Source organism: Neophocaena asiaeorientalis, unplaced genomic scaffold, assembly GCF_003031525.2.
Source record: "Neophocaena asiaeorientalis asiaeorientalis breed wild unplaced genomic scaffold, Neophocaena_asiaeorientalis_V1.1 scaffold248, whole genome shotgun sequence".
Classification (NCBI taxonomy): domain Eukaryota; kingdom Metazoa; phylum Chordata; class Mammalia; order Artiodactyla; family Phocoenidae; genus Neophocaena; species Neophocaena asiaeorientalis.
In genome coordinates this window covers 1,421,286-1,445,417 of record NW_020185320.1, presented here as the reverse complement: position 1 = coordinate 1,445,417, position 24,132 = coordinate 1,421,286, and the positions used below count along the sequence as shown (strand labels likewise).

Sequence of the window (24,132 nt, the reverse complement as noted above, 5' to 3'; positions counted from 1 at the left end):
CCAAATACCTGATATAAAGGCAGTAATTGGAGTTAAACAGATAATTTATACAGAAAAGAATCACATGCTGTCTCAAGACTTACCGAAAATCATCCAAACTTAGGCTACTTCTGCAATAACAGACATGTGAAATTACACAAGGAAAAGAGAAAGAGAAAGCCCAGATATTAAACAAGTTTCACTTTAGAACATAAAACAAAATTTAAAAGCTTTAAAAGTTACACAGATGGATAGCATTATGAATAACATGATAAAGGAAAGAGAAACAAACACAATGGCTATTTTGGGGGGGGTTGGGATCTGAATTCTAGATCATTTTAAAGAAAGTTTTTAAAAACTCAATATGTCAGGAAATAATTCTGGTTTTTTGCCCTCATTTAGGCAAACCATTTGTTTGATACAGTGGAAAATATTCAGAGACTAAGCCACCAAAAACTTGGCATTGAAAACAAACTTGTATTTTCTAATATGGAATTCATGTCTATATTAGATATAATTGTGCATGCTCCACACATTTTTAGTTTGAGTATTTTTTTAAGTTATGACTTAAGCTAAGAAGCAAAGTTAACAAAAGATCCCTAAATATTTTTTAAGTTATGCTTTAAGTATGGAATGCAACAGAAGAGTAGGTTAACATTAATTAACATGCATTAAAATTTTACTTTTTAAATGCAATTAAATAGAATGTGGACATAAAATATATGAATAAACATTTTACATATTTTAAGTCATCTAACAGCAAATCAGCAATGCTACCCTAAATTTTCAATGAAAGAATGTTAAGAAAGGCTTTTACTTATTCTATTGATATATAGGTAAATCAATCAAGTATCACAGAAGCAGAGTCCTGACAAGACTGATAGCTAATGTTAAGAGTCAGGTCAATATAAAGAAAAACATATTTTAAAAGACTATAAGCAGTACCCAGAATGAAAACAACCCATATTTTCTTCCTATTAATTTTATATTCTAAAGCCAGCAAAATTAGTGCCTTAATATGTTGAAGACAACTAGGTGTTCGCCAAGTGGCAAAGACAGCTTTCCATCTCTGAGGTTATGACTCTGCCTTACACTTAGCTACTCAGCAGGCTAATAAGGTAAAAGAACCACTTCCTCTTTCGCAGTCCTATACAGGAGTTTCACTAAAATTAATAAATGGGAAAAAAACAAACTACTCTCTAAAACTGAGTTATCTGTGGATTTCAATTATGCATGCAGTCCATAGTCTCCAATAAAGCATGTGATCAAGCAATAATAATTATGAGATTAACAAGGCAATGGTGTATATATCTTGTTAAATTTTTCTGAAAGAATGTCAGGCATTTTCACATTACTATATGTAGTATAGCTCTACAATTCCTTAGTAATCTTGTCTACTTATGTAGCAAGGAAACCAGATTAATAAAGATAATGATGTTATCACAGAATGATTAGCGTCAACAAGAACCAAAAAAAAGAAAAACATATATATGATTGAATATACCTACCTGTTGAGTTTTGAATTGCGTGTTGGTGATTCTGCACCTCTTAAAAGTTGTCTGAAATACTTAAAAAATAATTATGATTTATTAAACCAATATTTCATATTGAAACTTGCTACTTCACCTTACTGATTTGAGCTTAAAGGAAACATTACTTAAATCAAGTGAATACGACCACAGTCAAACAGAGTAAGGATTAAGATATTGCAAATGGAGGTATTCAAGCCACTTGACTTCTACAAGTCTGTAAATAACGTATATACAAGAAGAATGGGGGACTTCCCTAGTGGTCCAGCGGTTAAGACTCTGTGTTCCCAATGCAGGGGACCCGGGTTCGATCCCTGATCAGGGAACTAGATCCTGCATGCTGCAACTAAAGATCGTGCGTGCCGCAACTATAGACCCAGCTCAGCCAAATAAATAAATAAATAAATATTTTAAAAAGAAGAAGAATGGGGTTTCTGCATCACCACTACAAAGCCACTCAGGCATATGGCAAATCAGATAGACCAATTTGGTTGCAATCTTCTAGTCACATATATACAAACATGGTTTTGGTATTAAGAATTGTTTTTATAACCAGCTTCTAATCTCCATTAACTTATGTAGTGGAAAATAGTATTCATTTTCTTAATTAACCATGTTTTATTTTTCTGTTTATTTTGTTATTTGCATTACTCATGTAACGATATCAAAGCCACTAATAAATTTTGAGGAAGAATCTTCAAACAAGATTAATACTTTGACTAACCTCATCACTGTGGCAAAACATAGGAGTAAACACATTTTCCAAGAGAGAAAGTACATGTTCATATGCTTCAAAAAGACATCTCATAGTCTGAAGTTTCACAACATCTATATATGGGCCTTCAGCAACTGTTAAAAAAAATTATATTGCAAAAATTGTTTATGAAAAGCACAAATACATTATATATTAGTTTAAAATTCATTACAGTGAAAAGAGCATACAAACAATACTAAGACTGTTTTGCAGAAAATCCACTGTAAGGTGCAGATCACACTAGAGAGGAATTAGAACAACCAAGCTCCAGTTCTGGCAAGTATTAGTTATGTGAATTGTGAATAAGTTTCTTCATCAAAGCTTTCATCTTGTTAGTAAAATAGGATAATGCCTGCCTGTGTATCTCACACAGCTGTTGCAATAAGCAGAGAATACAAGAGAAAACTCTGAAAAGAGTAAAAGAGCTACAGAATTCATCCTCATCTTTTACTTACTTTTTTGAATCTCTTCTACAATGAAGGGATCAAATCGAATTTTGTCAATACTTTCATCCAAACAATATGTTTTATAAATCTTTTGCAACTCTTCATGAAGAGATAGCATTTCATCATTTGATAACTCTGGTCGCAAAATTCTGTCATTGAATTCCTCTAGCAAATTCGGAAAGAATAAAAAAGAAAGAATTATTTTCATAGAATAAAACTACTCAATGAAAACTTCATGTTCCCACTCTAATTGTAATCAATATTAAAAGCAGCAAATATAAGCAATCTACTCATCATTTTAAGCTTTTTATAAAGATTTAATTGGGAGTAAAACAACTGCTGAGATGAAAGAGAAGCTCAATCAAATATTTTATATACGAATATAAAATGCATAAATAATCCATAGCAATACAAATTTTCTAAAATTTAGAATAATAAACACACTTGTAAAATTCTGTTTAAAGAACATATTGGATTAATTTCTTATACCAAGGGTCTTTAATATTTTGAAATCTGATTCCCTAAATAACAGTGAAAACTAAGGCTTTTTTTAGTCCCAATGTTTTTAAACAATATTTCTGTCCATCATGGAGGCTGTAGACTAGTGATGGAGATCAGAGTCTGAACAAATCAATCTTTTTTTCCTAAAATGTGAAAGAACAGCATTAGGAAAGCCAAAATATTGATTGCCTTTTTTTTTTTTTTTTGTGGTACGCAGGCCTCTCACTGTTGTGGCCTCTCCCCTTGCGGAGCACGGGCTCCGGACGCGCAGGCTCAGCGGCCATGACTCACAGGCCCAGCCGCTCCACGGCATGTGGAATCCTCCCGGACCGGGGCAAGAACCCGTGTCCCCTGCATCGGCAGGCGGACTCTCAACCACTGCGCCACCAGGGAAGCCCTTGACTGCCTTTTTTTTTTTTACTACAAGAGGTAATATGGAGCTTACCCCTTAATTCTTAATTATCCAAACTGAAACCCAGTGAGGTAAGGAAGGAGTTTTTTTAAAAAAAAAAAAAAAACTGGAACAGAACATATAAGATCTTTGGGATGATAGCAAATTCATATAATTGGAGTCTCAAAAAGAAAGGAGAGAGAAAATAAGGCAGAATACTTGAAGAGGTAACAGCCAAGAATTTTCAAAAATGATGAAAAACACCAACATTCAAGTAAAATTCGAGCAGAATAAATTTTTTTTAAACTACACATTACAGTCAAATTGCTGAAACCCCCAAAGAGAAAACTGAAAAACCAATCAGGGAGAAAAGGGACATACATACAGGGGAACAAACATAAGGATAGAAGTTAATTTCTCCTGAGAAACAATGGTGCTGTTCAAAAGGTAATGGAAGAATGATTTAGAATGTTGAATGAAAAAAACCCATCAACCTAAAATTTTATATTTGGTAAAAATATCCTTTTAAAATGAATATAAAATAACATCTTTTCAGACAAAAGTTAAGAGAATTTACCCCCAGCTGAATGGTACTATAAGAAATGCAAAAAAAAAAAAAAAAAAAAAAAAAAAAAAAAAAAAAAAAAAAAAAAAAAAGTACTTCAGCAGAAGGAAAATGATATAGAAACCGGTTCTGCAGAAAAAAATAAAGACCACCAGAAAAGTAAATATACCAATAACTATCGGGGCCAAAATATGTGTGTGTGTGTGCACGTGTGTGTGTAAGAATGTGCACAGCAGCTTTATTCAGAATAGCCCAAAAGTGGAAGCAGTCCAGATAGCCATCTACAAGGAGAATGAATAAAGAAAGAGTGGTACCCTCATACAAAAGAATACTACACATAGCAATAAAAAAGAGCAAACCACTCATCTACACAACACCATGATTCAATCTTAAAAAGCACTATCCTCAATCAATGAAGCCAGGCACAAAAGAGTACATACTATGAGATTCCATTTATATAAGGAAACTGTACAGGTAAAATTAATCTGTGGTGAGAGAAATGAGATCAGTGATTGCTTTGGCAGGAGTGGGAGCAGGGGTGGATCATTTGGGAAGGGCCCTAAGGGAACTTTCTAGGGTGATGGAAATGGTCTTTATCTCAATAAAGGTGTAGGTTTGTAGGTTATAAAGAGTGCAGATTTGTCAAAACTGATTAAACTGTATATTTAAGTTCTATGAGTTTCACTGTAAATTATACCTCAATTTTTAAAAAGCTATATTTAAAAAAGAAATTAGGTACATTAAAAAATTAGTCTGCTCACAGAGTCCACAGTGTCTCTAAATCTAACAATGTAAAACGTTATAGAACTTCTGGCCAAAATAAAACATTTTTGTATTTGATTATTGAATCAAAATAATCCTTAATAAAAACTGTGGCAAAGTGCTAATGACAGGGTCTTTAACATATTTTCATTATTCTGAATTTTTAGCAGTTATTTTTCCGCTAAGAGGATTTGGTTGAAGTCAGTTACAGATTATGTTCCAATGTGGAAAGGAGTGGACACTTGAGAGATAACTCACAGGTACTCTTAAGAGTATCTAGCAAATGAAATTTAGTACAATAACAGATGACAGCTACAACATCTGATCTAAACAGTCAAACATATGACAAAGTTTAACAATGACTTTAGTAAAGTACACAGATAAGCCTCACCCACAGTCAGACAAATCTGCAACACGTGCACTGCTCCTTCTTGTTTCAGAAAGTTCATAAACCGAAATAAGAGATCTTGTTGCTCTCTGATTTGCTTCAATTCTAACTTCAGCACCTTGATACAACATGGGAGAAAGAGTAAGTTAGAGCTCTGTAAATACATGATAAAATTGTTTATATCGAAAGTAATACAAGTTATTGCCGAAAATACTTACAGATGGTTTTTTATTTCTAGGTTCTGCAAATTTCTGCAAGAATGGAACCAAAGGGGAAGGTGGTTCAGTTGCTTTTTCAGGCTTTGAAGAAAGAATTAATTAATTCAGTAACATGTCATTTGATTTTACAGATGTGAATCAAAACTCAATGCAATCTGAGGTACTTTCTAACACGTTCAATACTCACTGGAGTGTCATCTATGAAGATGATAAGCAAATGATTCACAGTATCCTGATGGAAAATAATAAACAAGGATCAAAATAAATCCATTACCGCGTTCTGCCCAGAATTCTCAAAGCTTTTATCATATTATGAAAGTTTCTGGAAAAATGAAGAAACAAATGGAGCAGTGGCAAAGCATCTGCACTTATGTAATACAGAGGGACTTTTTAAAAATCTACAATACAGGGTTCTTCGGAGGTTCTTCGGACTTCCCTGGTGGTCCAGTGGTAAAGAATCCACCTTCCAATGCAGGGGACACGGGTTCAATCCCTGGTCCGGGAAGATCCCACATGCCACAGGGCAACTAAGCCCATGCACCACAACTACTGAGCTCAACCACCTCAACTAGAGAGCCTGCATACCACAAACTACAGAGCCCACACGCCCTGGAGCCTGCGCGCCACAACTAGAGAGAGAAAACCCACATGCCACAACCAGAGAGAAGCCCACGCTCCGCAATGAAGAGCCCACGCAGCACAATGAAAGATCCCACACGCCTCAACAAAGATCCCGCGTGCCGCAACTAAGACCCAATGCAGCCAAAAATAAATTAAATAAATAAATAATAAATAAATCTTAAAAAAAAAATCTACAATACAGGGTTCTCAACTTTTGTGAAAATGGGAAAAGAAAAGTTATTCTGACTTTGGCATTCAAAACATTTATCAATTATCCCTATTTCTTCAAAATCTTACTGGATCAAAAGTAAAAGGAGCCCAAGTATCCATCAATAGATGAATGAATAAGCAAAATGTAACATATACCTAAAATGAAATATTACTCAGCCTTGAAAAGGAAGGGAATTCTGATATATGCTACAATGCAGATGAACACGGAGGATATTATGCTAAGTAAAATAAGCCAAATACTGCAAATACTGCACCATTCTACTAATATGTGGTAACTAGAGTAGTCAAATTCATAGAGACAGAAAGTACAATCAGGAAGTAGAGTTGCCAGGGGCCAGGAGGAATAGAGAATTACTGTTTACATGGGTACAGAGTTTCAGTTTTACAAGATAAAAAGAGTTCTGGAGATAAGTAATGGTGGTGCTTGCTCAACAATATAAATGTATTTAATACCACTGAACTGTACACAGAAAAACATTTAAGATGGTAAATTTTATATTTTATGTATCTTATCACAATTAAAGAAAAAAATGTTTTTTACGTCTTACTGGATCAGCTAGGAAATCCAAAGAAGGGAGGAACACTGAACCAGAGAGAATCTCTCTTAAAAGTAAGGTCAGGGATCTGGAAAAAGGAACAATATTGTACATATTTAGTGATTTACATCAGTTCTTACCTGGGAACCTTGTTATTATGCAGACTATGATCAGTAGGTCTGGGGATGCCCTGAGATTCCGCCACCTCTAACAAGCCCCCAAGTAACGCTCATGCTACTGGTTCACAGATCGCACCCAGAGCCCTTAACTGGCTAAAAGAGAATACTACTGAAGAGGAAGAAAGCATTTCCTCAGCAGGAGGAACCTGAGTGAGCATTAGAAAAACACCACCTCAAATATGAAAATTTTACATATAATAAATTAATATGTAAAACCTAATACTTGTAACAGTATAATTTTTATAATTAATTTAAATTATTATAAAACAATTTGTTTAAAAAAAAAAAACAATTTGTTTAAAGTAAAAACATTTTAATTAAAATATTTAAAATATTTTTTTAATTTAATTAAAAATTTTAAAGACAATAAAGTAATACTTAAAGTACATCACTAAAAATAAGCCATGGTTGTATATATTGTACAGCACAGTGAAGTACAGCCATTATTTTGTAATAACTCTAAATGGAGTATAATCTATAAAAATATTGAATTACTAAGTTGTACACCTGAAACTAATTTAACATTATAAATTATACTTCAATTTAAATAAATAAATAAATAAAAATAAACCATGGTCTTTTTCTCTAAGGATTATTAGGATAAGAGTAAAGAGGTAACTTTATGGAATAATCTAAACGTGCTCTTTCGGAAATAAGGGAGGCTGGACTAAACGACCTCTAACCATACTTCCCAGGTGAATACCTTAAAACCCAAACTTGTCTGTATAATTTGTTCAAAGTGTTTCTGCCAGTGAATCATAATATGCATGTCTTTTAAAAGGAACACCAAGGAAGTAATAAAGTATAATGATCTGAAGTAAGAAAATTAATTTTTTACATTTGTCTTTGATTTCCTACGATCAATTTCCAAGAAAAAATTCTTAGCAACACAACACATCATGAATGCTTAGTACCTAAAATGGCATTTTAAGACCTGATAAATTATATTTCTTAAATGAAAAATTATATCATAGCCTAATCTCAAGTTTTAGTGTATTCCTATTATGATCAAGAATAGCAATATACATACGGTATGGTATGCTATGACATTTTCTAGTCTATTTATACCTGCAGTCTGTTGCTTTCGGAGGCAAAATATAAGGAAAAAGTAGTTCAGTAAGTTTCCTTAAATAATGTAATTCATCTCTTCGACTCCTCAAAGCCACATGAAGCTCCGGACCATATTCTTCTAAAGCAGCTTGCTGTAAAAACTCTGCATTTTCTACTATAAATAGAGATAAAAAATAAATATTGGAAGAAGTTAACAATGTTAAATAACTTCAGCCATTTCCACTAACAAATACAAATTAATTTAACATAGCCATTCCTTTCTTAGCCTTCCTTTCTTTCCAATATGTATTCTACTGGGAAATTTTTCACAAAAAGGATATGAAGAAAATAAGTTTCCTCTTTGCTGGAAGTTTTTTAATTATTCAAAATTAATTGATAAAAAAGCCCTTTCAACCTTGGTAAACAAAACTTTAAACTCAGGTCATTACAAAGTATATTAAAGAAAAGCAAATTGTTTAAAGTGGAAAAAACTAAAGAAAACATCTTCTAGCACACACAAAGCTTTTATTATCAAACGTTACATTCTGTTCATCCCCTGCAAATGTTTTAAAAATCCCTCTTAGGGCTTCCCTGGTAGCACAGTGGTTGGGAGTCCGCCTGCCGATGCAGGGGACATGGGGTCGTGCCCCGGTCTGGGAAGATCCCACATGCCGCGGAGCGGCTGGGCCCGTGAGCCATGGCTGCTGGGCCTGCGCATCCGGAGCCTGTGCTCCGCAGCGGGAGAGGCCACAACAGTGAGAGGCCCGCGTACCGCAAAAAAACAAAACAAAACAAAAAACAAACAAAAAAAATCCCTCTTAAAGTTCTAGTCAAAATCATTCAGGTAACCCTTTGAAGAAATTAGAGTATAGAAACTGGCTTCCTTGGTTCAGTTCTGCATCTTCTGCCCACAGTATAGGACACAAAAGGTACAGAACTGTATATGGTGGAAGTCCATGAAGTTAGATTACTTAATAAACATTAACTGATGATAAAAGTTACACTAACAAAAAGTTTTCTTAAAAGGCCAAACACTAAACTAATACTTTAAAAAGGAGCAGGAGAAAAACAAGTCATGCTTTCTCCCCTATTTGCATTCTGAGCCAAGTTTTAAAATCATGGAGTCTGTGAAGGGAATCTTAACCCTAATTCAAATGGCATTTATTTTTTACAATTTATTTCTATTTTCATTGACAGAATGCAAGCACATTTACCAAAGAAAAGGCAAAACATACATTCTAATGGTGTCAGAACTAAGAAAGTAAATAAAGGCTACCTGTGCCAGAGGTATAAAAGAAGGACTGGCAAACAAGGACATAGTTTTTATAAGAATGTACTTTATTTTATCATTATACAATTGTTTACCATGCATTTTGCCCCAAGAATTTGGGGTACAGGTCTTTTAAAAATTTATATCATGAGCAGGGATTTAAAATAAGAAGACTAAGCTATGCTAAATCCCAATTCTACTTCTTTATTAACTGATGATGTTAAATGATATAATCCCTTTGAGTCTCAGTTTCCACCTCAGTAAACAGTCATTAAATAGTTAACACTGAAAAAGCTGCCATGCAAAATGCACAAGTAATTATAATACCTGGTGCAATTAAGCATTCACACATAATATATAGATGCTGAAAAACGGGGCATGGATTAATCCCCACTAATCACCAGTATATCTCCTGTCTAATTAGTGGGCAGTTTGCAGACCACAAAAGGAAAAGTCCCCAGAATCCACAACAAAGAGATAACTTCAGGGTGAAAGACTGATATAAGATCCTTCAATTACTACTGAATTTAAATTAAACCAATGCTTCTAATGTATATATTTTCAACATTTCTAAGGGTGATAGAAGGACTTACATAGAAAACTTCTTTGTAATTCCTACTCTCAAGAGGCAGGTTAAGGAGAGAACACCAAGAAAGTAAAAATGAATATGTATAAAGAGCTGAACCTTTAATTTCCTGAGTATACACAATTGTGGAGCCAAAGAATTTAGAAAACAAATTCATGCATGAAAGAGAAGAAAAATCAAAAACCTGAAAACCTTTTTTACAAGTCTAATTCACTGTTATAATATTTAGAACACCAGGACCTTTGGATAAAATGCAGTCCTTCTAATTCTCTGGCCTTTTAATTCTATGGAATTCATTAATTACAATGTCATTAATGAATCCAATCTAGCATTTTATGCTGATTTTGTAATTGAGGACCATTTTTTGCATGAATAGTAGCAATTTAGCAACCCCTCTCTTGCAAAGACTCAAGGATAAATGTCAGTCAAACTGGTCTATATATATGACAGCACTTTCACAGAAACAAAATAACTTGGGTATTTTATTAAACTGATCGATTAAAAAATAAAAATAAAAGACTCAATTTACTCATATCCTGAGTTCAAAGTGTTTGTCTTTACAACAAAATTAAGACCATATTAAAAATAATTTTCCCACACAAAAACTTGCACATAAATATTTATAGCAGCTTTATTCATAATTGCCAAAATTTAGAAGCAACCAAGATATCCTTCAAAAGATGAATGGATAAACAAACTGTGGTACATCTGTACAATGGAATATAATTGAGCAATAAAAAGAAATGAGCTATCAACTCCACAAAAAGACATGGAGGAGACTTAAATGATAGTTCTAAATGAAAGAAAAGGCTACAGTCTGAAAAGGCTACAGTATGATTCCAACTATATGACATCTGGAAAAGGCAAAGCTGTAGAAAGAGTAAAAAGATCAGTGGTTGCTAGGGGTTCATGAAGGAAGGAGGGAGGGATAAATAGGTGAAACACAGGGGGCGGGGTGGGGGGGGCAGTGAAACTATTCAGTATGATGTTGTGTTGATGGATACATGGCATTAAGCATTTGTCAGAATCCACAGAATGTACAATATGAAGAGCAAAACCCTAATAAAAACTATGGGGCTCCCCTGGTGGCGCAGTGGTTGAGAGTCCGCCTGCCAATGCAGAGGACACGGGTTCGTGCCCCAGTCTGGGAGGATGCAACATGCCGTGGAGAGGCTGGGCCCATGAGCCATGGCCACTGAGCCTGCGCGTCCGGAGCCTGTGCTCCGCAACGGGAGAGGCCACAACAGTGAGAGACCTGCGTACCACAAAAAAAAACAAAAAGAAACAAAAAAAAACTATGGACTTTAGTTAATAATAATGTCTCAGTATTGGCATATCAATTGTAACAAATGTACCAACCAATGCAAGGTGTTAATAATAGGGAAGGGGGGAAATATATGGGAACTCTCTATAATTTCTGCTCAGTTCTTCTGTAAACTTAAAACTGCTCTAAAAAGTAAAGTTTACCAATAAAAATAAAAACACTTTTCTATATTTTTTTTCTGACAGTACAGTAGCCTTAACAAAATGGCTACAACAAAGTTACTATCTTCTGGTGTGTTTTTGCCAGTGACAGGACAATTATTTTAAAAGTTAATTTTTTTAATTTAACAATTAAATTATACGTATTTAAACTCTTCCACTTTTTAACTATGTTGAAGGTAAAACTTGAATTGTTATAATATTATAAGATGAACACAGAAAAAATTTTAAATGTAATTTGAAATGCCTCTCATACCTAAGGAATTATTCATACCAAAGGACAAATAAACTAATAATTTAACTACCACTCTACAATTTCCCCAAATATACTGTGATTATACAAATTGATATTATGAGGGAGGGAAAATTGGTTCCATGCTCAAATGAGTTTGGGATGTGCTGGGTTAAAAAAAGTTAAAGTTATTTCTTTGCTGCAGGACTACTGAGATATTTTGGAATGCTAGTACTTACTGGGTATTTCCAGAAAAGGAATACAATACATAGTAATTACCAGAAAATATAACCATGATACTTCTTCTACATAGTCATCTACATAGAGTAGTATTCTGCAGAACATACTTGGGGAAGCACTGACAAAGAAGAATACCAAATGCAGATACAAGGAAAATCTCAGTTTCACAAAGAACTAAGTACAGAGCATATAAGTAATTTTGTTTAAAAGGTATATTTCAGCTTGATCTAAGAGCAAGAAAAGCCCCCAAATGAAGGTTTCATCCAATCAGCAAACGTTTGATGAATGTATGCTATGTGTACATCATGACAGTATAAAGAAGGCCAGGATACACATAAGAAACTGCAAACAGGTCATCCTGGCTAAAGTATCATATATAGTGAAGGACAAGAGTAGATCAAAATACTTGACTAAATAGGAAAGGGTTTAAAATATAGGACAGGAGAACAGTATGGAGGTTCCTTAAAAAACTACAAATAGAATTACCATATGACCCAGCAATCCCACTACTGGGCATATACCCTGAGAAAACCAAAATTCAAAAAGAGTCATGTACCAAAATGTTCATTGCAGCTCTATTTACAATAGCCTGGAGATGGAAAGAACCTAAGCGCCCATCATCGGACGAATGGATAAAGAAGATGTGGCACATATACACAATGGAATATTACTCAGCCTTAAAAAGAAATGAAATTGAGTTATTTGTAATGAGATGGATAGACCTAGAGTCTGTCATACAGAGTGAAGTAAGTGAGAAAGGAAAAGACAAATACTGTATGCTAACACATATATATGGAATTTAAGGGAAAAAAATGTCATGAAGAACCTAGGGATAAGACAGGAATAAAGACACAGACCTACTGGAGAACGGACTTGAGGATATGGGGAGGGGGAAGGGTGAGTTTTGACAGGGCGAGAGAGAGTCATGGACATATACACACTAACAAACGTAGTAAGGTAGATAGCTAGGGGGAAGCAGCCGCAAGGCACAGGGATATTAGCTCGGGGCTTTGGGACAGCCTGGAGGGGTGGGATGGGGAGAGTGGGAGGGAGGGAGACGCAAGAGGGAAGACACATGGGAACATATGTATATGTATAGCTGATTCACTTTGTTATAAAGCAGAAACTAACACACCATTGTAAAGCAATTATACCCCAATAAAGATGTTAAAAAATAAAAAAAAAATTAAAAAAATAAATAAAATATAGGACAGTTTTGACTCTGTAGCAGTCGCTAATTTTTTTTTTTTTTTAAGTAGGCAGGTAACAGAATTGTGGCATTGTGAAATTAACATAGTAGCAATAAATAGGATAGGCTTCATCGAAACTGTTGAAATCATTAAGAAAAAAGGAGGGAAGAGATGTGAAAGACACCTCAGAGGAGGTAATGAAGGCAACAGACTACCATGCAAAAAAAGACAAGATTCATCAATAATATAACTAAAGATTATCTGAGTATACCTTAATTTTCATAGATTCTTGAGTTCTCAAAATCACTTATATGTTAACAAATTAGTGAAAGGGATTTCAGTTTAAACTAATACTTTCACAGCATCTGTGAATATATCACTTAATTTATCAGTACTCAGACTTAGATATTTAAAGTGAAATTGGTATATAAAAACAAACTCAAACTTTGTAGCAGTGTAAGAAACGTAAAACTTTGTATTACCTTTCTGACTGGCTTTAACAATCACTTCTATATGCTTCATTGCTGCTTTTAATAGTTTCTTGGTGATAATAGATGGAATATCCACCTAGAAAAATCCAACATTAAAATAAAACTTTTAAAATAATTATCACTAAGTTACAATGGCAGGAACAATGTATTTAAGGTATTGGAACATATGATCTTAAAAATCAGTGGTTTTATTGGGAATCTTTCAAAAATATAATTTAAAAGCACTTTACATTCTTGGATCATACTAACTGTAAATTTAGACCGTTTTACTACAACAGTAATGAAAATATACCTTTATATGCATACCCTATACACTAAATTTTTCTCACAAAATAGCATCTTTATTCTTATTTCTTTAATGTGTTCATTCTAAATGCATTCAAGAAAAAAATCTCAAGTAACTTTATCATCCCTTTGAGGTTATAAACTTGTGTTTACTAAGGTCACTTGAAAATAAACTTTTCATTCAGCTTACAAGGTAAATCCTGGTTTCAAGATATATGGAAGCATTCTATTTTGGAATAAAATTAAGTTTCATCATTCCCCCCAGGTATTGTTCAACTTAAAGGCTGGAAACTGTAGTGACTACGGAAGGTTAGTAAGAGAGGACTGGGGGCTCACAAGTACACACATAAAAGAGACATAAAATAAAATAACTAAAAAAAAAAAAAAAAGCCCTGCAAATTAAGTAAATCACCAAAAAGCATGTTTATTGGAGTTCAACAGGCTTAGCTTCCATCACAAAGCTCAACACATCATATTCTCCCTTTACCAAAGGCATGAGAAAACTGCATCACAATAGTGTTGTTTTGTGTTAACTTTTCAGTTCTTTTTAAATTCCTCATTAAGAAAGAGGAAAAACATCACAAGCTGATAAATCTAGTAAGTGTAATGGATCATAAGCCCCCAAATTTTAGTGATTTACTAGTAAAACCCAGAGCAGATTACAGATATCTTTTGGCTGTATAAGATCAAACATGTTCAATAAGAGGGGACGTTTCTGCTAGTAGCACACCTTTTTGCAAAATAACATTACTCTTCATTTATCCCTGCTCTCTTGGTACTCAGTGATTATAAATTAGTCTCATATATATATTTATCAAATAAACAAGATGTTTTCATTATGGAATCTTGTCTTCTGAGAATACGCACAAAAATTTTCCCTTGTAAGTTCCATTTTAGAGACTTCAGATCAAAATCAAAATGATAAAATAGTGAGTTTGTCACTAAACTTTGATTAAAAAAAGAAAAAAAAAAAAAACCACTGTGGACCTTAAATGATTGTTTTCATTATCCCCAAACTCCCAATTTACATTAGTCAGTCCATGTTATCAAGGATATAACATTGTACTAGGAATGACATGACCCAGGCCTAATCTTTTGCCCATCAACTACCTCTGACACTTTGACAAAGAATATTACTAACTTTCTATAAAATGGGTATGATAATGACCCACTTATCTCCCACGACAGTATACAGATAAAATGAAATGTACCATAACAATCCAGAAAGTGGAAAAAAATATTTGAAAATCATGTATCTGATGAAGGAAGTATACCCAAAATAGATAATGAACTCTTACATCTCAACAATTAAAAGACAAATAACTCAGTTTAAAAAAATGGGCAAAGAATTTGAATACACATTTCTCCCCCAAAAAGATACACAAATGGCCAATAAGCATCTGAAAGGACGCTCGACATCATTGGTCATAGGGAAAGGCAAATCAAAGCCACAATGAGATACCACTTCACACCCACTAGCATGGTTAGAATCAAAAAGTGAGATAATAACTAGTTCTGGCAAGGATGTGGAGAAATCAGAACCCTCATACACTGCTGGTGGGAATGCAAAGTGGTACAGCCACTTAGGAAAACAGTCTGACAGTTCCTCAAAAGTTAAACACAGAGTTACCACTTGACCCAGTAATTACACTCCTAGGTAAACCCAAAAGAAATGAAAACAAATATTCCACCCCCTCCCTCCCGAGAAAACCTATACACAAACACTATGGCAGCATTATTCATAATAGCCAACTGATGGATGGATGGATGCATGAACAAAATGTGGCATATCCATACAACAGAATATTACTCAGACATAAAAAAGAATAAGTACTGATATAGCTACAACATGACAACATGAATAAACCTTGAAAATATTATGCTAAGTGAAAACAACCAATCACAAACATTATGCTAAATGAAAGCAAGCAATCACAAAAACTACAGAAAGGATTTTATAGTTAGCATGTATTATATTCAATCAACCAACAATCCTACCACTGGACATGTTTTCCTTTTCAGACTTCCTTATTATAAACTATACTGCAATGAATCTTTGAACATACATTTTTACAAACTACTGTGATTATTTCTTTAAAATATACTAAGAAAAAAATGGAATTAAATTTGGGAGCACAGACATTTTTAAGTCTTTTAATAAAGATTACCAAACTGCCTTCCAGGGTAAGAGTTACATCAATCTGAATTTGTACTTGCTTTACCTGGTTCCCCACAATCACCACTACTAGATATTATCATGTTTTTTACCTTTCCCAACCTGATAGGCAAAAGAACAGTATCTCATCAAAAGACTATATTTCATGTGAGACAACATATTTTCAAATATTCATTAGCCATTTTATATGTTTCTTTTGTGAACTACTTATTCATAATTTTTGCATATCTTTGCCACAGTACTTGACTGTATTGTTCACTTCTCAAATAGGTATAGAAACATTTAACAAGATTTATCTTTATTTACTAATGGCAGATACAATATGCCAATTTATTGTCAATATGTTCAATTCTATCGAACTGACAAGGCAGTAGAAAAGTATTTATGTCTACAGCCAACACACTGTTAAGTATATACAGACAGAAACTCAAACATAAACAAACTATGGCTTGAAATTTTTTAAAAAGTAGATCATAATCATTACCCTGTATTCAGTAAATTCATCTAACTGGAACATGAATTTTTTTTTCTCTAATTGTCTTTTTATTTCTAATTGCCACAAACCAAGATATCCAAACATTAAAATAAAGAAAGCAAAATTGATCAATTAATCAAAAGTAATCCATTTATCTTTTAATCTAAAAAATTAAAAGTGAGGAACAAAACAAATACATACAGTATAGAAATTCCCAAATTTCTCATTATAAATATATACCTTGTGAATCCTTCGAATTAAGACAGATGCAAAAAACCGTAACATAATTCTCAGTTCATCAACAAAGGACTCATCATCTGTTACATCCCTTCAATTGAGGAGAAAAGCAAGCATTTAGAAGTTCAAAGAAATACACAGCTTCCTCTTCTAGAAAACAAGAGAAGTCTAGAACTGACTTTCTTCCATTTACTTACACTACTTTTTTTTTAACAAATAATGCATTACAGTAGAGAAAAAAAGAAATGTACAAAGAATAGAAATCTCCCATAATTCTAGTGCCAAGACATAATTACTGTTAACTAAATTATAGTACATATTTCCCTGCAGACATTCACATGTACGTGGTCATATTTTTAAGATTTTTAAGATCATTTTCTAAACATCATCAAAGAAATATCTAAGAAATAAAACAAAGAATAATTTTGAGAAGCAACAGAATTACATACTAAATTTTAAATTAGTTTAAATATTTCTATATTAATAATATAAACTAATTCTAAAAGTAAGGGAAAAAAGTGTGTGTTCTATTTGAAAAAGAAAATAAACTGAAACTCAACTGTTTTTAAACAGAAATTTTGACAACCTTCTCCTGAGTTTTCCTGTAGTCCTGAGGTCCCTAGAAGAATAAGGATACTTCCCTAATCAAAGGCAAGAAAGAAAGGTACGTATAATGGTGATATTCTGAACTTGAAGATGATGCTACCTGTTAAGTACCTTGGTAAAATAAGGAAGATAATTGTATCAATCATGCTTTCCACTATTAACTCCAAGGAAGGGGATATCACAGCATCAAAGGAGAAAATACAGACTTTAACATTTACAAATACAGCCATATTTTATATCTGAAGAGTCATAATGTGGGCGTAGGGGTGGGGCGGGGTCGCAGTGGGGAAGTTTTTTACAACAGGATTCATTTTACAAAAGGCCTCACCATCAACTTTACTTAAATGGCAAATGCCCCATATTTAAGACAGACTCTAATGTAAAAAATTAATTTATATAAGCTTTTCAGGAAAATATGCCATATAAACTGAATATTAAATTTGTTTTAGTACACTATAGATCAACTCAACTACTAGCATTTTTTTTTTTTTTCTGGCCATGCCACATGACTTGTGGGATCTTAGTTCCCTGATCAGGGATCGAACCTAGCCCCACAGCAGTGAAAGCGCTGAGTCCTAACCACTGGACCACCAGAGAAGTCCCCTACTAGCATTGTTAAATTAGGAAATTCAAAATATACGGAATCTATATAAAATTTGGGTAGTTATCATTAAATATTACATCTGTAAGTCATACAGGTTTAAGTGTTCAAATACATAACTAAATACATGATGCTTATGTAAGGGAACATCTGTTTTATAATATAACTTGGGATTTCTGATTGTCAAACTACATATTTTTTTCAGATCCATATCCTGCTAAGCATAGGGCACTTGTACATCCACATCAGATACCAAAAACAAAGTTGCTTTGGAAAGAACATTAATTTTCCAGGAAAAGTCTATTGAAATTAATTTTCAATTTAACGAAATATCTGAATATAAATTTTTCCTGTAAATGTACAACTATTTCAAATGTAAAAAGTGCATACAAAATAGTAAATCACTCCTACAATTAGGAGTCATGAGAAATTCTACAAGTTACTTGAGGACACGGGGAGGGGGAAGGGTAAGCTGGGACGAAGTGAGAGAGTGGCATGGACATATATACACTACCAAACATAAAACAGATAGCTAGTGGGAAGCAGCTGCATAGCACAGGGAGATCAGCTCGGTGCTTTGTGACCACCTAGCGGGGTGGGATAGGGAGGGTGGGAGGGAGACGCAAGAGGGAGAGGATATGGGGATATATGTATACATATAGCTGATTCAGTTTGTTATACAGAAGAAACTAACACAACACTGTAAAGCAATTATACTCCAATGAAGTTGATTTAAAAAAAAAAAAAGAAATTCTACAAGTCACTTCTCTTTCAAAAAGTAGCCTAAGTTCCTCTTTGTTATCACTAAACTGTTAATTGATGACCTAATCAATGGTTCTTAACTGGGACCACTGTGCCTCCCAGGTAAATGTGGCAATCTCTGAAGACATTTTTGGTGGTCACAGCTAGGGGAAGAAGGGGTACCACCAGCATTCGCTAGGAAAAAGCCAGGGGTGCGGCTAAATACCCTATAAGGCACAGTACAGGTCCCTACAGTAAAGAATTACGTGGTCTAAAATGTCAATAGTGCCAAAATTGAGAAATCCTGGCCTATACTGAAAACATATCATTAGCACATTTAACTTAATGGTATTCACTATACTATAGAAAAAAGGTCTTATAGAAAGAGCTTACCTGTACCAGGGGTAAATGAAGTTTTCCAACACTAATTCAAGAACCTGCATAAAAATTATTTTTCAAAGAAAAATCAAGTTAGTTAACTCATTCTGGGAAAATAAACTCTACTACTAAGAAATATATAATAAAAACTAAGTTTAGTATCCCATATATTGACATCTAATATCACACTTTCACATGACAAAATGTATATGTCAACTTTACATGGTTGTGATGATGAAAGAAAACATATGAAAAAATACTTTGAAAACCATAAAAAAGAAAAATTACTATTAGAATGACACACATTTTTAAATATTCCTATAATTTAAAAAAATTTTAAAAACCTAAATTGTTCTGACTCTGAAGCTTCACTGAACAAAAAATTTCTATGGAAATAAGGAAAATAATAGGCTAGTCTTTTGCATTCCTAACCCTCTCTGTAAGTCAGTATTCCCAGAATAAAATGAAGAAACAAATATATAAGACTTACATAAAGGGTTAAAGTTAGGTTTCAGTGATTATCTTTGAAGCGAGGATAGTGACCAGAAGGGAACATGAGGGGTACTTCTGGGTGCTAATAATGTTTTTGTTTCTTGATCTGGGGGCTGGCTACATGAATATGCTCACTTCGTGAAAATTTTAGCTGTACACTGAAAATCAAGTTATATGTGAAAGAGTAACAAAACAAAACAAAAGAAATCCTGGGTGTTAAACCTTCCATTCCTTGAGCCTGGGTGGAGCAGTATAGTTTAATTTTTAAAGGACTTGTAGCAGTGGGCATTAACTTTAAAAAACACTAGGGAGGGAATGAAACAATATATCTAATCTGACTATATACCTTCTCTGCAGCAGTAATCAAGACTGTGGACTCTCTAAATACTAAGGCAACAAGACTTGGACTTTTTACTAAAAAAGTAAGCATTAGTGATATCACCTGGAAAAATAAGACACATATAGACAGTGTTAGGACACAGAGAGGAGACTAGAAAATTTACCATTAAACATTTCATCTTATTAATATATTTTTCCCTCAAATTCAATCAGAAGCCCTACTAAGTTTACATCCTAAGTAGCTCTTTTCTACAGCTCCACTATTCAGGTCCTCATCTTCTCATCCCTATATATAGCAATAGCCTCTAAACTAGTCTCCCTCCTTCCAAGCTAGCTCCCCTCCACCCTCCATAAACCTGCCAAAGTGATCTAAAACATGTATTTGACCACATCACTCCGCTGCATGAAACCCTCAATATATCAAACCACAACATATCAAAGTTAAGACAAGTGGAGCTGCACTGATTGTGAAGGGGTGAGAGAAAGCTGCTTGCCAGCCCCTGTGACCATCCACTTCCTTTTCACCTCCCACTGCATCCTGTGAATCACATCTGAAAACTCTAGTTACACAATTTGAAAATCACCGACTCCCCGATCAATTAAACTCCTTCAGCGTGGCCTTTTAAGTCTTCTGATGATCAGATTTCTAAAGGGCCATATAAAAATCAGTTAAGAACTACGGCAGTCCTGGGTTTTAGGCTGAGTTCTGCTACCAACCAAGTATGATACCTGAGAAAATTATTAAAACTCTCTAAACCCTTCCTTTGGTAAAACCATCAAATCAATAATAGCACCTACTTCATAGGCTGTATGATTACATGAATAATGCAAGTACAGTGATTAGTACAATATCTACTATACAGTAAGTGATCGATAAATACTAGCTAATAGAGTCTGGTCTCTTCGTTGCCCACATCCTCCTTCGCATTTCACCCTCCAGTTTGCTGAACACTCCACCTTGTTTCAAAGCCTCTCTTTCTTTCCAAAAGCTCTTCCCACACCCTGAAATACCCTTTCCCACACTATCAGGCTGATAAACTTCTAGTTATATTTCCTGACTGCTCCTCTCAACAGTTATGCACTTCGTCCTCTGTGCTAATGATACACCTTGTACATTTCTTCCATTATAACCTGCATTACATTATATTGTATATGTCTGTTTAAATGGCTATCTCCCCTCCTAGACTGAAGTTCCCAGAAGAAAGGAACCATACCTGATTTCTCTTTTTATTCCTAGGGCCTAATCCAGTTCCTGCCTACAGCAAGATCTCAGAAAATGTTTTTAAATATTGGAGCTAGTATTTATTGAACACCAATATGTGCCAGGCACTAGGCTAAGAGCTTTACATCAGCTTTTTCAATTTTTAAAAAGAAACGAAGTGCCAAACTACAAATAATACTCTTCCAAGAAGTCTTGTCTTCAACAGACCTCAAATCAGCACTCTCCAACAGAAATATAATGTGAGCCACAAATTTTCAAATTTTCTAGTAGCTATGTTTTTTAAAAAGTAAAAAGAAACAGGTGAAGTTAATTTTATGATATATCTTATTTAACCCAATATACCCAAAATATTATCATATATGTAATCAACATAGACTATATAATAGGATATTTTACATTTCTTTTTCCTTACTAAGTCCTCATAATCCAGTACATATTTTACTGTATTTTACATATACAGCACATCTCAATCTGGACTAACACATTTCAAGTGTTTATCAATAGCTGCATGTGGCTGGTGGCTACTATACTGGACAGCACAGTCTTAAATCAGGGAATCTGAAGGATGAAAAAGAGCTTACAGAAGAAATGAAAAGGAAAAATGCCAACAGTTTAGCATTTATGCAGCATACTTTTCGCCAAAGATACAAACTGGGAAAAAGGACAATTAAGGCAGGATTCAGATGCCTAATGCTATTCTTCCACTAATTAGCATTCAGTTTAATTCAATACATATCTATCAGGTACCAACAATATATCTGGCACCTGCACTTGGTGCTGGGAACAAATGAGACCCATTCCTTGCCTTCAAGGACTTGACTGCTTTCTTGGATGGAGAGACCAAGTCTCTCAAAGAAATAACTAAAACATGATATGTTACCAAAAAGGTACATATAAAATGTGACTGGAACAAAGATAAGAGAACATGCTTTCTATTCCTACACTATGGACAAACACTGAAATGTATCTGACTCTCTGCTCAAGTTAGTGTCAAAAATGGGGTCACAATTCAGTAAGATACACATTGGCTCCTTGTAGCTCAGGTCTCCTCTGGAATTACAAAATGGTTATTTCTACTGTCTTATAATAAAAATGACTATTTTTATAAGAGGTAAGCAATAACTAGGTAAACAGTACTTTTTTTGGCTACAATGTCCATTTCAATTAGACATGGGATCCAAAAACATTTCTAGTTTACCATTCAAGTTGTATAACAATCAACTACCAGCCAAGAATTGATTAGGCAGCATATATTAAAATACTCCATGATTAAATTTTCCATAGGTATTTAATACTTTCTGCTTGGGTATACATAGCAATTTTATTTAAATCAGTTACCTCTGAGAGAGATGCATCAACCTTGGAAGAAATTTTCAGGTCTAGCCATGGCTGGTAGTTCTCAAGTAGCAAGGCAGGTCTAAAGAAAATCATACAGTTAAACTGCTTGAAATCCAAAATGTAACTGGAACGATCAACAAATTAAAAGTGTTTAACGTACCTATGTCGTTTACATTTCACTTTACCACAAACAGCACAGCTACGACCTTGAGGAAATAATTCCTGAAGTCCTAACTGCTAAAAAAGGGAAATGGGGAGATTTGTCTTTACTTTACATATCATATTTACTAAAGAGAATCAACTTTCCAAAAGTTTGTTAATCAATGTATGAACTCAAAGGACATGATTTTTTTAACTAATATCTGCTTTAACACTGAAACCATTCTTTATAATAAATAATACTTGCTATACCAAACTGCCAATAGGAAAAAAATACCTAATGAAATGCTTTACAATAACTAAGCCAAATTTTCAAGCTTAAAATTAAAGTCAATTGTTACGCTCACTTACTAAAAATAAATAAATAAATAAATAAATCTATATTTGAAAATGATACTCTACTGCAAAGGTATAAAAAAAAACTATTTTCTATTTCTCCAAAACCTTGAATTCAATGAGGGAGAAGACGCGTGATAACTAGTAAGGTTCCTGACCAAATACGGGGTATCACCTTCAGCTGTGTTTCCTCTGAGAAGAAATATCAACCAACCTGAGATGAGGGACTACATCAACTTGGAGAATTTTCAAGGAAGACTTCAAAGTTCAGAAAAACTAATTATTTTCGTTAAAGAAATATTACTGGTTTGTTTCTATGGAGCAAATAAACATTTAGGGAACAATTAGTTCCCTGTTTGTGTCTGTGCCTCAGAATCACCTGGAAGGCTTTGAACAGGTCCTAATTACAAGGCCCTAACCCAGAACTATTCAATCAAAATCTAGTGGTAGGGCCCAGGAGTCTGTACTTTTTAAAAGATTCCTCAGGTGATTCTACTGTACAACCAATTTTGGAAACCTGTTTTAATTCACTGTCATCATAGTTAATATGCAGTCAAAGGACACTCTAAAATCGTGGAGCCCAATTTTCTGAGAATTTTCTATTTTCTTTCTATAGCTCCTCCTGGGAGACCTATATACTTTAAAAATAAACATATATGCAAATTTCACTTTAAAAATGTTCTGATGTCTTTCATTATTAAATAATAGCAGATGTATTTTTAAAAAATCACTGCTTTAACATGCTTTCATAAACAATATCGAATAGCACAGGGTCATACCTACTAACTCTTTTAAAAGTAACAACACATATATTTTACCTTGGGTTTGTATTTTATCGTGAAGAATATATTTGGTAAGAGAGAATCAGGTCCTAATGAGCAGTAGAATGTGACAACTCCAGCAACAAATGACCAGAAGATCATTAAAACATGAAGATACCTTAGAAATAAAGGAAGGTAATTATTAGAACCAAAAAAAAGCATATAACACTAATTTGTCCCTTCATTGATTTCACAAGTTTTTAATTAAGCACCTACCATACTAGGCTGAAGCAACTTCTCCAGTCATGATTTTCTGTAATGTATCTACTAACTATAAGAATCACA

The 24,132-nt window shown here is 33.9% G+C and overlaps 1 protein-coding gene across 5 annotated transcripts in view; it reads right to left on the bottom strand.

Annotated features, from left to right (window-relative positions):
• SNX14 (sorting nexin 14) overlaps positions 1-24,132 on the bottom strand; it is a 68,244-nt gene that overhangs the window by 29,630 nt on the left and 14,482 nt on the right. Inside the window, exons 2-16 of one of the 5 annotated variants that reach the window (XM_024733708.1) lie at positions 23,845-23,965; positions 22,692-22,768; positions 22,532-22,610; positions 19,156-19,199; positions 16,818-16,905; positions 13,633-13,717; positions 8,169-8,325; positions 6,934-7,009; positions 5,721-5,765; positions 5,534-5,614; positions 5,319-5,433; positions 2,718-2,873; positions 2,233-2,357; positions 1,488-1,546; positions 84-110 (exon numbers count right to left, since the gene is read on the bottom strand). In XM_024733708.1, coding sequence (XP_024589476.1) covers positions 84-110; positions 1,488-1,546; positions 2,233-2,357; positions 2,718-2,873; positions 5,319-5,433; positions 5,534-5,614; positions 5,721-5,765; positions 6,934-7,009; positions 8,169-8,325; positions 13,633-13,717; positions 16,818-16,905; positions 19,156-19,199; positions 22,532-22,610; positions 22,692-22,768; positions 23,845-23,965 — 1,335 coding nt within the window. The remainder of the gene's footprint in view (positions 1-83; positions 111-1,487; positions 1,547-2,232; positions 2,358-2,717; positions 2,874-5,318; positions 5,434-5,533; positions 5,615-5,720; positions 5,766-6,933; positions 7,010-8,168; positions 8,326-13,632; positions 13,718-16,817; positions 16,906-19,155; positions 19,200-22,531; positions 22,611-22,691; positions 22,769-23,844; positions 23,966-24,132) is intronic. The other 4 variants (XM_024733713.1, XM_024733709.1, XM_024733710.1 and 1 more) reach the window with 4 other exon arrangements.